Source organism: Entelurus aequoreus, linkage group LG01 (genome assembly GCF_033978785.1).
Source record: "Entelurus aequoreus isolate RoL-2023_Sb linkage group LG01, RoL_Eaeq_v1.1, whole genome shotgun sequence".
Lineage (NCBI taxonomy): Eukaryota > Metazoa > Chordata > Actinopteri > Syngnathiformes > Syngnathidae > Entelurus > Entelurus aequoreus.
Genome location: NC_084731.1, coordinates 31,780,188 through 31,798,557, shown reverse-complemented (window position 1 = coordinate 31,798,557; position 18,370 = coordinate 31,780,188). Strand labels below are relative to the sequence as shown.

The window sequence follows — 18,370 nt, the reverse complement described above, 5'->3', positions numbered from 1 at the left end:
ATCCACAGCATTGTCGACACTGCCTACCCTCCCATTTATTTCCGGCTGCACGCCAAGAAGATTTACCTACAAGATAAACTGGATTTTATGTTTTATTTCTAATCATTGTAGCGACCCAGCTCTTAAAGTTAAATAACTTTGTGATTTAAAACTGAGTGCACCACAGGGCTACTGACAGTGTGTGTGCTCGTCGGCAGGTCAGCTGAAAATGAGGACAGTTCAGTTGAGTTGCTTTAACTTTGTTAATAAATAGAAAGTAGGCCCATCACTCCCTTGTTATCTTTGTTTGATATACAATACTGTGTAGCGCTTTATATTGTGTTCAAAGTGTACAAAGATTTTTTTCAAGGCTGGAAACCATTATTCATGTTTACATTGTTTCTTATGGAGAATTTCCTTCAATATACAAACATTTCTATTTACTAACCCTGCTCAAGAACCAATTAAGTTTGCAAATCGAGGTCCCACTGTATACAGATTATGCCTGCAGACTATAGGGTTTTGACTACTATCAAAAATATTTTAGGGCATTTTATGGTTGCATCCATTATTCATGTTTTTCCTCAATTCGCAAGGGGTGTTGGAACGTAACGCGGAGGGAAGGATGTAACGGTTACCCGAAGTAAAACTCCCAATGGTTATTATTACCGTTTATAACATACAATTAATCCAATTACAGTAAAACCGTAATTGATAACTGAAATTTGATAAACTCATGGACTGTTGATTCTGCCCATTTCCTGTAAAAGAAAGCTAGCACTCTGACTGCTAGCTAGCAACTCGCGCCGCTAATCGACAGCTCGCTTAAATGCTAACATGAAAACAATACACATTAACATCATTACTTAATTTAAACTTGTATAAACTAAGTTATTCAATTGTGCACATCAAAGGGGTAAATATCCATCCATCCATTTTCTACCGCTAGTCCCTTTCGGGGTCGCGGGGGGTGCTGGAGCCTATCTCAGCTGCATTCGGGCGGAAGGCGGTGTACACCCTGGACAAGTCGCCAACTCATCGCAGGGCCAACACAGATAGACAGACAACATTCACACTCACATTCACACACTAGGGCCACTTTAGTGTTGCCAATCAACCTATCTCCAGGTGCATGTCTTTGGAGGTGGGAGGAAGCCGGAGTACCCGGAAGGAACCCACGCAGTCTCTGGGAGAACATACAAACTCCACACAGAAAGATCCCGAGCCCGGTATTGAACTCAGGACCTTCGTATTGTGAGGCACATGCACTAACCCCTGTTCCACCGTGCTGCCCGGGGTAAATATGAATACATATACTGTGTTTCTGTTGTTTATTTATTATATTTGTATACATAAAGCTTGTTTAAACGATTTGATTGTGTAAGTACTATTTGAGCACATTAAACAATACCGTAATAATAATAATGATAACAGTAATAATTTTATCTGTGATATGAATTTTTTCATATTGTTACATCCCTACGCAGAGGGTTTACTGTGCAATTATTAGCAAAAACACCTAAAGGGGTCATATTAGAATTTTTTCCCCTGCATTTAAAACACTTTTTTTGTTGTCTACATAACATGTGATGGTGGTTGTTTGAACACAATTTAGCAAAGATTATGTTTTACAGACCGTTTTCAAACTGTTTTCTGACCGCCTCTTCAGGATGTGCAGTTTTGTGAGCGGTTTTATTTACGTGACTTCTCTTCGGCTGAGTCTTCTCCCTGTCAGCCATGTTGTAGTTTTAAGCGCTTTAATATGGAGTCTACTGACAGATACAAGTAAGAACTATACGCTACTTTGTACTAGAAATGGCCACAGCTGAGGATGCATGTGAATGTACGAGCCAGTCTGCCCCACATGATAGATAAAAATAAGGAGCTTATTGACTACAATTGCTGAATGGCACAAAGCTCTTCGGGAAAAACTTCACCATATATGGATAATATGCTGACGTCACCAATTGGAAAAACTTCACTAATTGGGCCAATTCCAAACGGATCGTTTAGCAGTAGCATGCAGGAAGGCAAGATTGTTTCAAGAATATTTCCGCAGTGCCGGTTTAATTTCAAATTATCCCAAATACGCAACAGCAGGTACCAATAGGTAAGAAAAGTAGGTTTTGCATAATAGGGACCCTTTAAGACTACTAGTTCTTACCACGGGAGTGAGGGCCATGTGGCAGCTGTACATACGGGCCAGTCCAAAGTCTGCTAACTTCACCTGGCCCTGGCTGGTTACCAGAATATTCTCTGGTTTCAGGTCTCTGTGCATCACACGGTTTGAGTGCAGGAATGCCAAACCGCACAGCACCTGTTTCATCAGGTCCTGCAAAAAAACAAAAAACGAACCGTAGCACAAATTTACCAAGCTGACTAATTATTGTATGTTCATTCTAAATTGACATTGACCTTGATGCGTCCAGGCTCTAACCCCGGAGCTGGGGCTTTCTCCAAATATGTCTTGAGATCTTGGTCCACATGTTCAAAAACTAAAGTGACTTTTGTCTCTTGCTCGGACCTCTGGGTGGCACAGACGTCCATGAGCCTGGCATAGTCAGGAGAAGACAATGACTTGCTTGAGAGAGGATTGACAAACACCTGCACAAAATTGAGGCTGAACTGTCTTACCTGACCACGTTGGGGTGGTCAAACTGTTCCAGTCGTTTCAACAGAGCCACCTCCCGGACCGTGGAAGTGGGGAGGCCGTTATTGTCCGTCTGGACTCGCACGCTTTTGAGAGCCACGAACTGACCGCTCTCTGTGTCACGGGCCTTATAAACGGTCCCGTAAGCGCCGCCGCCAATCTCCGCCAGTCGCTCATACTGGATGGTGGTAGTGCCGTGAGCCATGGCGAACAGACTGAGAGAGTAAACACAGTGATCACATTGTATTATCCGAACTCTGTAAAATCCGTGACCACGGAGCCGCAGCTGTATGCAGGCCCAATATGATGACGCAACCACAAAAACACGGTTTCAACTTGTGTCCATGAAAAAACTCTAAAAAATGGTGTAAATTGGTCAAGTAAAACCAGAGTATTGATCACTTGTTTTTGCCATGGTTTTGTCACTGTGTCGTCACATTATTTCTCATTTGTATTCGCTTTGGTGCTCTGAAAAGCTCAAGTAAGCAAGCAAAGAAACATGACTCCCCCTTACTATTGGTGAAAAACAGTTTGACATGAATCAGTAGAAGCAGTTAAGGAAGTGTTGCTGAAGGTGCACGGTGAGCCAGCAATGCCGTTTAGTGGCCAACTGACATGTTTCTTGAAGTAGACAAAACCTAGAAATAAGACACATTATTTGTTGTATACATAGTAACTTTCAAAAGGTAAATATAGTATTTCACTACATATTAGAACTATTTTGACAATATTCATTTTGCTGTCAACTTGACTATATTAAGGATTAGTTGACTAATCAGATTATGAAACATACGTGGCTCTAGCCATCATCTTTTAAATTCAGCTTGAGACATCTTTAGGCAAGAGCTAACTAACAATAAAAACAATAAAGTTAAAGTACCACTGATTGTCACACACACACTAGGTGTGGTGAAATTTGTCCTCTGCATTTGACCCATCACCCTTGTTCACCCCCTGGCAGGTGAGGGGAGCAGTGAGCAGCAGCGGTGGCCACGCCCGGGAATCATTTTGGTGATTTAACCCCCCAATTCCAACCCTGAGTGCCAAGCAGGGAGGTAATGGGTCCCATTTTTATAGTCTTTGGTATGACTCGGCCGAGGTTTGAACTCACAACCAAGCAAAGAGGACTACCGTATTTTCCGGACTATAAGGGGCACTTAAAATCCTTTTTTTTCCTCAAAACTCGACAGTGCGCCTTATAACCCGGTGCGCCTAATGTAAGGAATAAGTTTGGTTGAGCTTTCTCACCTCGAAGCTATTTTATTTGGTACATGGTGTGACCCGTAGATGGCAGTCAAACATAAGATATACGTGTAGACAGCACTATGATAGCAATATGTCTCAAGCAAACAACACCAACATTTAACCAATAATATATTTTGTTGAACATTATATTGTCCACAAATTATTGCCAATAAACGATATTGTCAGCATTATTTTGAGACCAAATTCGCACAAATGTATTCATAATATAATAATATTAATAATAATGCAGCAAGCATTCCTTTCAAACGCTATAAACTTTGACTTCTCATTATTTTGTTAGCCATTGTAATTGGAAGGACAATAACTTATTTATCCAAAATAAGTAAACAAAAATAAAATGGACTTAATCTCTGTTAGCCAAAATTGCATTTCAATAAATATTGAGCATCTTCAGTGCAGTTTTTCTCCCTTTGAAAAACTGAGTCGGGTGGTTTGTTTTGTTGCTAACACTTTCTAATAAATCGGGCATACTAGCTTGTTCGTCCGTGTTGATGGGCTCATGTAGCTCACTCGTTTTGAAGCTGAAATGTTCCCACCCTGCTAATTTGGCTTTGTGGTCATATTTTTAATCCTAATTTTTTGTTACTTTGCAGGGCTTCTCACTAGCGATTAGCAAGGCTCTCCCTGTCTGTGCATCCTGTGTATGTCAGCTAGGAAACAAAACCGAAGCCAGATAAACAGCTTATAAGATGAAATATACAGTAAACACAAAAGTATGTATAGCTGCAAAATCGTACCCTAAGGATCAAGAGCACCCAAAAAGCACAGACATCTAATTAGGGTTTAACATTTGTCACCTCTGGCCTCAAGGTATAAGATCCTAGCTCATATATGATCATGTGATTAAAAAGAAAATGATTGTATACACTCTGTATAATTTTATAAACTAAAAGTGACACAATGCAAAGACTGCAGTGTCATAGTCGGAGACTAAAAAGACTGAATACGCTGCAAAGCGAAGGGAAGATATATCTGTGGGTTGTTGACTTATGCATCATTCCATGAGTAAACCAGGCGCATATTTCAATTGATGCCGGTTAGGTTTCAACAAAGAGACAAGCATGCGGTTGCTGGCTCTGTGGTAAAGACGATAAATGACGACAGGTTTCCATTATCCTGGAAGCATGCAGTAAAGAATACACGTTTTGTGGCGCAACCTTCATACTCCTGGGTTTATTTGGAATCAAGAAAATGACAACTACCGGTAACTGTCAACGCAGGAAATTCAGCTTAATTGCCAAATGATCAATTTTTGCCGTTCCGTAGAGCAACTGTTACCTGCTGCAGAGAGGTGCATGCGACTTTCATTGTGCTTCCAAGCCCTGCTGGGTCCGAGCTTGTTAAAGGGGGGGCCGCTTGAATTGTTTCTGCAGGGTAGTGTGATTGAAGTGCAGCGCCAAACACTTTCAACATTTTTGTTTTATTATTTTGAGCGCTTCTTGTTGCGTCCCGAATTCTAAAACCCCTAAAAGGCCGTCTTTCCTGGCTTGTTTAACAGCGTGTCGGAATGTACCTTCAGCCTGTGAGGTTGCTTCATAAGCCAGGGAGCGGAAATCCTAAATGTAATTTCAGGCCGATCGTGAATAGTGCGACCACATTTTTAACAACCTTTAGGATCATTAAGGAGCCTCGCCAGGAGCCATGCTGGATTTACAAGCAACAGGTGTACAGCTATAAATTACGATCACATGTGGATGCGGTAATAAAGAATGTTGGCTCGGAATATTCAGTTTTGGTGCCAAACCACAGTCGTCAAGGCATCAACATAGGTCAAACGCAGTTAACGAGAGGAAGCGATAATTCCTCAATCATGTTCAACACAGCACATTTTCACCCCCTATAGGACGACTCATTGCCTGAGAAGCCAACACTGCTGTCATTCATCAGCATGCCACTCGGATGTTATCTCATTAACATACAAAGGTAAATATCTAGCGTATAATGCATGCTGTTTTAAACAGCTTTGCCTCTTGCATCTACTAGCGCAGGCTTGCCAAGTCCTAGATTTTAAAATTCACTTTGAACTTTTCGACCTCCCGCCCATTCCAAAGACCAGTTAACGTGGCCTGTGGAACACTATTGGCTGAAGGATTTTTATTTTTGAGGTTGCTTCCTTTGACTTTTAACATGCAAAACTTAGACTTAGACAAACTTTATTGATCCACAAGGGAAATTGTTCCACACAGTAGCTCAGTTACAAAGGATGGAAAGGGTAAGGATGGAAAGGATAATGCACAAAAGGGCACAAAGAGAGGGCGAAAACATTGGTATAAGACTAAAAATTTACTATAGTAGCAATATAAAATATAACATATGTAATATTTACATATTATATACAGTATATAATACATACTGATATATTATATTATATTTTTATATAATATATACAATATATAACAAATCCCAATTACCATGTACTATATTACAGTATATGTAACAGCTGCAGCAAAAAAGGGCAGCATAAAATAGAGTAGATCCAGCAGAAAATATACATTATAAACAAAGAGAGGTAGCAAACATAGAAGTGGTCAGGTAGTTATTTATTTTTAATGGCATGTACTCTATATTATGCATAGAGCTGGGTACCGAAGTCTGTTGGAACTACTGGGTATCAATTCACCTCAAATGGAACACAAAGTAGCCGACACTACTGCCATCTAACGTCTTAGAATTGCCCCTGCACGCAAAGTCTACTATACAATACCTGCAAATGAGACTCTGAAGTGAAAGAAATTGGAATAGAACAATTGGACAGCATAGTTGTCGTTATCAAATCACTGTTAAATGTTGGGTAAAAATATTAGATTTTATTACGCACAACACCAAAACATGCGCCTGGGGATAGGTTGATTGGCAACACTAAAAAATTGGCCCTAGGGTGTAAATGTGAGTGTGAATGTTGTCCGTCTATCTGTGTTGGCTCTGTGATGAGGTGGCGACCTATCCAGGGTGTACCCCGCTTTCCGCCCGAATGCAGCTGAGATAGGCTCCAGCACCCCCCACGACCCCGATAGGGACAACCGGTAGAAAATGGATGGACAACACAAGTACCGTAAATTGAACTGTTGAGTACCAGTAGGGCTTGGCGATATGGCTGAAAACTGTGTCACAATGCAAGTTTTTCATATTGTTTTTTGCTATATGCCGCCTCCGGTAATGACGTTTTGGATGTTTCTGATTGGCTAAAATGGTCTTAAGTCCTAGGCTACAGCGCCCCAAGTATTTTAGCATGCGTATGACACTCAGTGTATGCGTTTGCTTGGGGACAGATATCGTTTTTTAAATGCGCACGTGTGGCTGGAGATCTTGTTAAGACCTTAGTTTAGGCGGTGGCTCTTTGTTGCTAAGGCGGCCGCCTTAGCAACAAAGCGCTGCGGGAAAGCGCTACAGGAAACAACAGTCCAGGATATCACTCACCCACTACACCAATACATCATCCCACTACCATCAGGGCGCAGGTACAGAACTATCAAATTCCGGAGGGCCCGCCTCAGGAAAAGCCTTATCCCTGCAGCTATAGCCGCCCTTAACAGCAGGCCCGGCCGACCTGTCTGACAAGCCTATAAATGTGTGTTGGTCATGTAGGATGTCTTTTTGTTATTTTTTGTGATGTGTAATGTCTATTGTTCAAATGTACGGCAGTGACAATGAATTTCCCCAAGGGGACCAATAAATCTAAATCTAAAATCTAAACCCTGAATATATATATATTAGTCAAGGTTTCTGTGGTTTATACATTATCAGAGCAGAATATACGTTTTGTCAGGAAAAAACACAGAGGCTATATATGCTTGTCAGGGGATTTTAATATATATATATATATATATATAAATATATATATATATATAAATATATATATATATATATATATATATATATATATATATATATATATATATATAGATAAGGGCTGCAACAACTAATCGATTAAAATCGATTATAAAAATAGTTGGCGATTATTATAGTCATCGATTCGTTGGATCTATGCTATGCGCATGCCCAGAGGTTACTTTTTTATTTTATTTTTATAAACCTTTATTTATAAACTGCAACATTTACAAACAGCTGAGAAACAATAATCAAAATAAGTATGGTGCCAGTATGCTGTTTTTTCCCAATAAAATACTGGAAAGGATAGAAATGTAATTTGTCTCTTTTATCCGATTATTAATCGATTAATCGAAGTCATAATCGACAGATTAATCGATGATCAAATTAGTTGTTAGTTGCAGCACTAATATATATATATATACTGTATGTATATGTATATATATATAAAAGTCAGGCCAGATTTTTTAACCCAATGCGGTTTGGGGACCCCTGCTCTAATGTAACACACATCCTCAGTCTGTGAAAAGTCAGGCTTTCAAATTAAAAAGCATATCACAAATGATGAAAATCCCTTTTTTTCCCCCAAGAAAATTTGCCATATTTTAAAATGCTTATGTTGACAGGTATGGTACTTGGGATCTGCATTTTGCCTTACTTGTGGCGATTTATAACAGCCAGTTAAAAAGGGAGGAAGCCGCGAAATCTGCAAACGTCATTTCCGGTAAGTGCGCGACGACAGGAATCGATTACACAGGGGGAAGTACTTCACAACTAAATTTCGCGCCATGGAGAACTAAGTACACACTTATTGAAGTGTACTGACGGAAGTGTGCATATTGATACGCCTATGGTGCAACTCGGGTCTTTTGTGACTCAAAAAACGGACACAGAGTAAAAAACAACATATAAGTACACCTTTACCATCCTCACCTTCACTGACGTGGACAGTGAACGCCACACACATGCGGTTACGTAAACGCCTCATGTCTTGCAGTCAACGTGTCATTCACATGGTTGCAAAAAAAAAGAACACATCATGCGAACACCCAACTATATCTTACCTCCGTGTGTGTTCCTTCTCTCCACAACTAAGTATCCGCCTCCGTTGGAACTTTACGAAGCGGACTTGCTTCCATGCGGTGCCACGTTAACGCGCATTAGGGCCGACAAACGAGCCTCAGAGGCGGACACCCCAACTTGTGCAGCCTGCCCACGGACTTGGATCAAGAAAAGATAACCGATCGAAACGATTTGGACCTCCACCCACTCTCTTGGGTTTCTTTTTTCTTTTCTTTTCAGGCTTTGCACTCTTTAGAGGAGGGGGTTGTCACTTCCTGTTGCTCAAGTCGGGGGCGGGGCTTCACAAAGCCCTTATTTGCATTGTGCTCACTAATCAAAATGTTATTTTCCCTAAAATTGGCCTTGAATTGAAGTTCCATTATGTCCTAAAGGGGAAACATTTGGAAGTCGTTACAGTTGGTCGACTATCCCCAAAATGGCAGTGTAACTTGCTCATTTCTAAAAGCTTATTTTTTGTTATTTATGGTCATTTTTAAACACATGCAACATTTGTAATGGCTTAATAGGGTGTCAAATGTTACAATTCGACTGTTAGTACTATGTGACTTGGATTAATTCATATAAAACAAGCTAGGAAAATATGCTATCTGGCTTTTAGCCATACAATTGCTATGGACAGCAAAAATGCTAATAACTGCTTAATACATTTCACTGATTTTAAATTATAATATATATTATATATTAATATATGTTATTTGGTTAAATTCAAAATACATTTATGGTAGGCCACTAAGCACTAGTGATTGGATTTATGGCTTTTGGACAATTAGTCTATCCCCACGTGCATGTCTTTGGAGATGGGAGGACGCCGGAGTACCCGGAAAGAACCTACGCCGTCATGGGGAGAACATGCAAACTCCCATTGACAATATTAGACCTATTGGACTGCAATGATATCATTGACAGTATTAGACCTATTGGTCTGCAATTATATCATTGACCGTATTAGACTTAGTGGACTACAACAATATCATTGACAGTATTAGACCTATTAGACTGCAATAATATAATTGGCAGTATTAGACTTAGTGGACTACAACAATATCATTGACAGTATTAGACCTATTGGACTGCAATAATATCATTGATAGTATTAGACTTAGTGGACTACAACAATATCATTGACAGTATTAGACCTATTGGACTGCAATTATATCATTGATACTATTAGACTTAGTGATTGATTGATTGATTGAGACTTTTATTAGTAGGTTGCACAGTGAAGTACATATTCCGTACAATTGACCACTAAATGGTAACACCCGAATAAGTTTTTCAACTTGTTTAAGTCGGGGTCCACTTAAATTGATTCATGATACAGATATATGCTATCATATATACTATGATAGTGGACTACAACGATATCATTGACAGTATTAGACCTATTGGACTGCAATTATATCATTGACAAAATTTGACTTAGTGGACTACAACAATATCATTGACAGTATTAGACTTGTTGGACTGCAATGATATCATTGACAGTATTAGACTTAGTAGACTACAACGATATCATTGGCAGTATCAGACCTATTGGACTGCAATGATATCATTGACAATAATAGACTTAGTGGACTACACCGATATCATTGACAGTATCAGACCTATTGGACTGCAATGATATCATTGACAATAATAGACTTAGTGGACTACAACAATATCATTGACAGTATCAGACCTATTGGACTGCAATGATATTGACAATAATAGACTTAGTGGACTACAACAATATCATTGACAGTATTAGACCTATTGGACTGCAATGATATAATTGACAATATTAGACTTAGTGGACTACAAGAATATAATTGACAGTATTAGACTTGTTGGACTGCAATTATATCATTGACAGTATTAGACTTAGTGGACTACAACGATATCATTGACAGTATCAGACCTATTGGACTGCAATGATATCATTGACAATAATAGACTTAGTGGACTACAACAATATCATTGACAGTATTAGACATGTTGGACTGCAATAATATAATTGACAGTCCCCAAAAAAGGGACAAGGAGTAGAGAATTGATGGATGGTGTCATAACTAGGTCTTTGGCGTGGTTTGCTCTCCCGTGGTGCAAAAGAATTGGAACGGACGTGGCGTGCAGGTAAAGACATAGTTTAATTATTACTATAAACTCAAACAAAAGGTACAAACAAAAGGCGCTCACAGAGGAGGTAACAAACTTGGCTATGACAAAACAAAAGGCGCGCACAAAGGCGGAAGTAGAAAACTAGACTATGAACATTAAACAAAAACTTACGTGACAAGAAACTGTGAACATGGCATGAATGTGTGAGTCTAAACGTGGAACAGGTGAAACTAATGAGTAACCATGGAAACAAAACAAAACCAGGAAGTGAAACCAGGAACTAAGGAAGTGTCCAAAAAACAAAACAGCACATGGCCAAACAAAAACATGAACACAGACATGACAGAACCCCCCCCTTACGGACAGATCCCAGATGGCCAAAAACAAAAAACAGGATCAAGAGTCATGGGAGGGGGGGAGGGGGACATGGCGGTGGGTCGCCAGACCAGGTGTCCCCGAATCCACCGGGGCAGAGTCAGGTGGCGACGGCGGGTAGACCGCCGCTGAACCTGACGAGGTGGGCGACCTGGGAATGGCCACATTCGTGGCAGACGAGGAGGTCGGCGCACCTGGCGTGGCAGACGCCCATGGAATGGCCACATCCTTGGCCGACGAGGAGGTGGGCGCGTTGTCGTGGCAGGCGGCGAAGCTTGGCGTGGTGCGTCAGGCGGCGAAGCTTGGCGTGGGGGGTCTTTGTCTTGGCGTGGGTGGTCTTGGCCTTGGCGGTCTTGGTCTTGGCAGCGTGGGTCATGGTGTTGGTGTGGTTGGTCTTGGCGTGGCGGTGCTTGGACTTGGTCTTGGTCTTGGTCACTTGGCGGGTCTTGGTCTTGGTCACTTGGCGGTTCTTGGTCACTTGGCGGTTCTTGGTCTTGGTCACTTGGCGGTTCTTGGTCTTGGTCACTTGGCGGTTCTAGGTCTTGGTCACTTGGCGGGTCTTGGTCTTGGTCACTTGGCGGTTCTTGGTCACTTGGCGGGTCTTGGTCTTGGCTTTGGTCTTGGCGTGGGGCTGCGACGGGCGGCACTTGGCGGCGTGGGGCTGCGACGGGCGGCACTTGGCGGCGTGGGGCAGCCACGGGCGGCACTTGGCGGCGTGGGGCAGCCACGGGCGGCACTTGGCGGCGTGGGGCAGCCACGGGCGGCACTTGGCGGCGTGGTGAAGCTGCGACTGGCGGCACTTGGCGGCGTGGTGAAGCTGCGACTGGCGGCACTTGGCGTCGTGAAGCTGCGACTGGCGGCACTTGGCGTCGTGAAGCTGCGACTGGCGGCGCTTGGCGTCGTGAAGCTGCGACTGGCGGCGCTTGGCGTCGTGAAGCTGCGACTGGCGGCGCTTGGCGTCGTGAAGCTGCGACTGGCGGCGCTTGGCGTCGTGAAGCTGCGACTGGCGGCGCTTGGCGTCGTGAAGCTGCGACTGGCGGCGCTTGGCGTCGTGAAGCTGCGACTGGCGGCGCTTGGCGTCGTGAAGCTGCGACTGGCGGCGCTTGGCGTCGTGAAGCTGCGACTGGCGGCGCTTGGCGTCGTGAAGCTGCGACTGGCGGTGCTTGGCGTGGAGCAGGTACTTGGCGGCGCTTGGCGTGGAGCAGGTACTGGCGGCGCTTGGCGTGGAGCAGGTACTGGCGGCGCTTGGCGTGGAGCAGGTACTGGCGGCGCTTGGCGTGGAGCAGGTACTGGTGGCGCTTGGCGTGGAGCAGGTACTGGTGGCGCTTGGCGTGGAGCAGGTATTGGTGGCGCTTGGCGTGGAGCAGGTACTGGTGGCGCTTGGCGTGGAGCAGGTACTGGTGGCGCTTGGCGTGGAGCAGGTACTGGTGGCGCTTGGCGTGGAGCTGGGCGTGGAGCAGGTGGATCTTGGCATGGTCGAAAAACTGGGGGTGGCGGCCGTGCTGGTGGCTGTGGCTTGGCAGGTCGAAAGACAGGTGGTGGGGGTCGTGCTGGAGGCTGTGGCTTGGCGTGACGAAAGACAGGTGGTGGTGGTGGCCGAGCTGGAGGCTGTGGCTTGGCATGGCGATGCTGACCCACCCCACCTGAACAATTCCCAGCCCTAGCCCCCCCCTCAAGGAGCGGATCCCAGACGCGCTCCCCGCGGTCTGGAACCGTCTTTTGGGGTGGGCGGAGGGGGTTCAGGAGGAGGGCAGAATCCTCCCCTCTAAATTGTCCAAAATGTCTTTCTTCTTGTACCTGGGATCTTGTGGGTGAAAAAAAAAAAGTGTGACTTGGGCGTGGCTTGAGTCCTGGGGGGCGGGGCATGGAATTTGGGTGGCTTGGATTGACAGGATCTGATTTCTAAAAACATGTCCTGGTAATGTCTTATCATGTTTTTAGAGTCTTTGGCTGGAGGCGGATGATCAAAAGAAAAAGAGTTCAGAAAAAAAAAATCCTGGTCTGTGATGTCATTTTGGAGCTGTGGAGCTGGCAGCAACCTGCTTCCGCCCGGAGTAGGAAGAGCCTGCGGCAGCGCCGCATGCTGTCCGCTCGCCTTCCCTGATGTCTTTGGTCTGGAGCGGCGCTTCCAGGACTGCGGTGACGCAGCGCCATCCTCGGACCAACTGGAGCTCAATGGCACCAGATTTCCATCTGGCCCCCACATCAGGTCTCTGCGCTTACCGGAGGAATAACGCAGCGTCTCTTCCTCCAACGCGCGGAGGACCTCCCACGTTGCCTCGTCAAAATTGTCCAATTTTTTTGCGGGAGAGCTCTCGTGCTGGCGACATCTGTCATAACTAGGTCTTTGGCGTGGTTTGCTCTCCCGTGGTGCAAAAGAATTGGAACGGACGTGGCGTGCAGGTAAAGACATAGTTTAATTATTACTATAAACTCAAACAAAAGGTACAAACAAAAGGCGCTCACAGAGGAGGTAACAAACTTGGCTATGACAAAACAAAAGGCGCGCACAAAGGCGGAAGTAGAAAACTAGACTATGAACATTAAACAAAAACTTACGTGACAAGAAACTGTGAACATGGCATGAATGTGTGGGTCTAAACGTGGAACAGGTGAAACTAATGAGTAACCATGGAAACAAAACAAAACCAGGAAGTGAAACCAGGAACTAAGGAAGTGTCCAAAAAACAAAACAGCACATGGCCAAACAAAAACATGAACACAGACATGACAGATGGATAGACTTAGTGGACTACAACAATATCATTGACAGTATTAGACCTATTGGACTGCAATTATATCCATCCATCCATTTTCTACTGCTTGTCCTGTTCGGAGTCGCGGGGGTGCTGCATATCATTGACAATATTAGACTTAGTGGACTACAACAACATCATTGACAGAATTGTATTAGACCTGTTGGACTGCAGTGATATAATTGACAGTATTAGACTTAGTGGACTACAACGATATCATTGACAGTATTAGATCTATTGGACTGCAATGATATTATTGACAGTATTAGACTTAGTGGACTACAACGATATAATTGACGGTATTAGACCTATTGGACTGTAATGATATCATTGACAGTATTAGACTTAGTGGAGTACAACGATATCATTGACAGTATTAGACTTAGTGGACTGCAATGATATCATTGACAGTATTAGACTTAGTGGACTGCAATGGGAGTTGCAATCTCCGGGTTGGGGAGGAGACCCTGCCCCAAGTGGAAGAGTTCAATTACCTCGGAGTCTTGTTCACGAGTGAGGGAAGAGTGGATCGTGAGATCGACAGGCGGGACACGTTAGGAAGACTATGTCTCCCGGCTGGCCTGGGAACGCCTCGGGATCCCCCGGGAAGAGCTGGACGAAGTGGCTGGGGAGAGTAAAGTCTGGGCTTCCCTGCTTAGGCTGCTGCCCCCGTGACCCGACCTCACATAAGCGGAAGATGGATGGATGGATGGATGGACTGCAATGATATTGACAGTATTAGACTTAGTGGACTGCAATGATATTGACAGCAAAGGTTTCTAGTATTTTTTGACTGTATTGAACATCAATTAATTCTACAAACATTCTACACAACCATCATGATTGATTAAGCATTTTGATGTTTTATAATCAATTAATCAATCCAGGTTTATTCATAAAGCCCTTAATCACCAGTGCCTGGAAGGATAACCCTATTGATCAACCCTCAAGCGTGGCACAGTGTACTGTAATTCTGCTTGGCCTTATGAGTTTAGGAGATAAACTCATGTATACATTGTGTCTATAAAGGCATCAATCGTCTTTTGCTTATTAGGGTTCAAGAGGTCACTGTACAAATCCCCACATAGAAACCACTTTTTGACTAGTATCAGTGAAAGGTGCTTTAATCCAATCCTCAAACACCTCAAGACTTGACTCAGGTGTTCTATATATACAACTGATCAACACATTTTTAGCTTTTTTCATGACATATTTATAGCAATCAAAGGTTCCTTGAATAGTTCCAAAAAAAAATCCTCATGCTGTTATAATTTGCATACAAACTCTTGCTGTTTAAATGAACAATTGACAATTTGTCTGCTTTGATGTTGTAATTATATCGAACCTCTGTATAATCCATCCATCCATCCATTCTCTACCGCTTATCCCTTTCAGGGTCGCGGGGGGTGCTGGAGCCTATATCAGCTACAATCGGGCAGAAGGCGGGGTAGACACAGATAGACAGACGACATTCACACTCACATTCACACAATACAATCATTCTTTATGTGGGGAAAACATGTATCAGCATCTATATCATCCTCCAATCCTATGGTTTATGTTCTACCTCTCTTTGTTTATAATGTATATTTTCTGCTGGATCTACTCCTTATTTTATGCTGCCCCTTTTTTCTTGCTGCAGCTGTTACATATACTGTAATATTGTACATGGTAATTGAGATTTGCTATATATTGTATATATTATATAAAAATATAATATAATGTAATAATATAAATTTTCATTATATATTATATACTGTATCTATAATATGTAAATATTACATATGTTATATTTTATATTGCTACTACGGTACATTTTTAGTCAACTTTGTACCTGCATTAACCTTTCCACCCTTACACTTTCCATCCTTTGTAACTGAGCTACTGTGTGGAACAATTTCCCTTGTGGATCAATAAAGTTTGTCTAAGTCTAAGTCTCAAGTTCATGTTGCAAAATGTTTTTAATTCCGTATATTTTTGATCAATTGATAATTTGTTATACTTATTGTAAAATACTAATTTAAAAAACAAGGTCACACTCAATTATGCTACTCTGTGGTTGAACTTTTTGGGGTAGACAATGCTGGTACACTATTCCAATTTTGCTCTCTTCATTCCCTGGGAGGATGGGGGACTATTTGCCCTCTTTCATGAGCTTCTTTCATTTTAGGTATCAACTCTCTTCTTTTTTGCCTTACAGTCTCAGAAAAGTCTTCTTGAATGTACACTCCTTGAGCCATGTTTCTCAGCGCTTTTCGTGTTTTCCATACCAGCTCCCTGTCTTTGTATTTTGCAAACTTTACCATACTACTCTTTCAGTGTTAACGGTTTCTCCGTCAAGATTGAACTTATGATATATTTCTTTATTGTGAATTTTGGTGTCCTTTTGCTAGATTTGATGATAAAGAAGTTGAACAAACTACTACCGACTGCATCTGAAATAACTATGTAACTGCCAAAAAAGAGAGGACTTAAAAGGGTGCTTTGAGGAACGCCTCAGTTTTGCAAATCACAAGTTTGGGCCCCGTAGTTCTATGTTTGCGAGCAAGGTTAAAATGTCAATGCAAGGATCTGTCAATGTGTTTACAATGGTCTAAGTTCCTCTATACAACAGGAGCTCTGTGATAATGTTTGTCTCCGAAGTTTTGGACTGAACTTGGGGGCCGGCGTGGCATCATTACCGGGCCGCCAGTTGAATAGCCCTGACATACTGTAAATGCATAGTTACTACCGGAGGTGAGTAGTACTAACTGAGATTGATAGGTCGTGAGTTCAAACCCCGGCCGAGTCATACCAAAGACTAAAAAAATGGGACCTATTACCTCCCTGCTTGGCACTCAGCATCAAGGTTGGAATTGGGGGTTAAATCACCAAAAAGATTATTCCCGGGTGCGGCCACCGCTGCTGCTCACTGCTCCCCTCACCTCCCAGGGAGTGAACAAGGGATGGGTCAAATGCAGAGGATAATTTCACCATGCCTAACGTGTGTGTGACAATCATTGGTACTTTAACTTTAACTTTAGCCAGTGATGGGCAACTAAAATGCCCACTGCTCCCCTCACCTCCCAGGGGGTGAACAAGGGGATGGGTCAAATGCAGAAGACAAATTTCACCACACCTAGTGTGTGTGTGACAATCATTGGTACTTTAACTTTAACTTTAACTTAAATTGGCCCCTAGTGTGTGAATGTGAGCGTGAATGTTGTCTGTCTATCTGTGTTGGCCCTGTGATGAGGTGGCGACTTGTCCAGGGTGTACCCCGCCTTCCGGCCAAATGCAGCTGAGATGGGCTCCAGCACCCCCGCGACCCCGAGAGGAACAATCGGTAGAAAATTATATATACAGTATATATATATATATATAAAGTATATATATATATATATAAATGATAAATGGGTTGTACTTGTATAGCGCTTTTCTACCTTCAAGGTACTCAAAGCGCTTTGACAGTATTTCCACATTTACCCATTCACACACACATTCACACACTGATGGCGGGAGCTGCCATGCAAGGCGCTAACCAGCAGCCATCAGAGGCAAAGGGTGAAGTGTCTTGCCCAAAGACACAACGGACGTGAATAGGAAGGTAGAAGGTGGGAATTGAACCCCAGTACCCCCAGTAACCAGCAACACTCCGATTGCTGGCACAGCCACTCTACCAACTTCGCCACGCCGTCCCATATATATATATATATATATATATATATATATATATATATATATATATATATATATATATATATATATATATATATATATATATATATATATATATATATATATATATATATATATATATATATATATATATATATCAATATCAATCCAATCCACTTTATTTATATAGCACATTTACACAACAAGAATGTTTCCAAAGTGCTGCACAGCCATGTTAAAAACAATATTAAAAACAATATTATGCTACACCAATTACTGAATAAAAACAAAGAATAAATGAATAGAAAACCAATACAGAGACAATATAAAAAATAAATATGATTAAAAGCGATTTTTAAAGGGTAAAACCAATTAAAACAGTAAAATAGATATCAAAATTGATTAAAAAAAAAAACACACAGGACAACAGAGGACAGAAGACCACACAACTCACGTAGTGTTAAAAGCCAAAGAATAAAAGTGGGTCTTAAGACGAGACTTAAAACACTCCACTGTGGAAGCAATTTGAACATGGAGGGGCAGATATATATATATATATATATATATATATATATATATATATATATATATATATATATATATATATATATATATATATATATATATATATATATATATAAATGACCCCCAGTATGACATACTGGGGGTCCAATAAGGG

The 18,370-nt window shown here is 42.2% G+C and overlaps 1 protein-coding gene across 1 annotated transcript in view; it reads right to left on the bottom strand.

Annotated features, from left to right (window-relative positions):
• The window catches only part of cdk4 (cyclin dependent kinase 4), a 28,894-nt gene extending 19,836 nt beyond the window's left edge, over positions 1-9,058 (bottom strand). The window contains exons 1-4 of the mRNA XM_062047818.1: positions 8,788-9,058; positions 2,614-2,844; positions 2,395-2,530; positions 2,144-2,311 (exon numbers count right to left, since the gene is read on the bottom strand). Coding sequence (XP_061903802.1) covers positions 2,144-2,311; positions 2,395-2,530; positions 2,614-2,834 — 525 coding nt within the window. The 5' untranslated portion in view covers positions 2,835-2,844; positions 8,788-9,058. The remainder of the gene's footprint in view (positions 1-2,143; positions 2,312-2,394; positions 2,531-2,613; positions 2,845-8,787) is intronic.
• Positions 9,059-18,370: the final 9,312 nt, after the last annotated feature.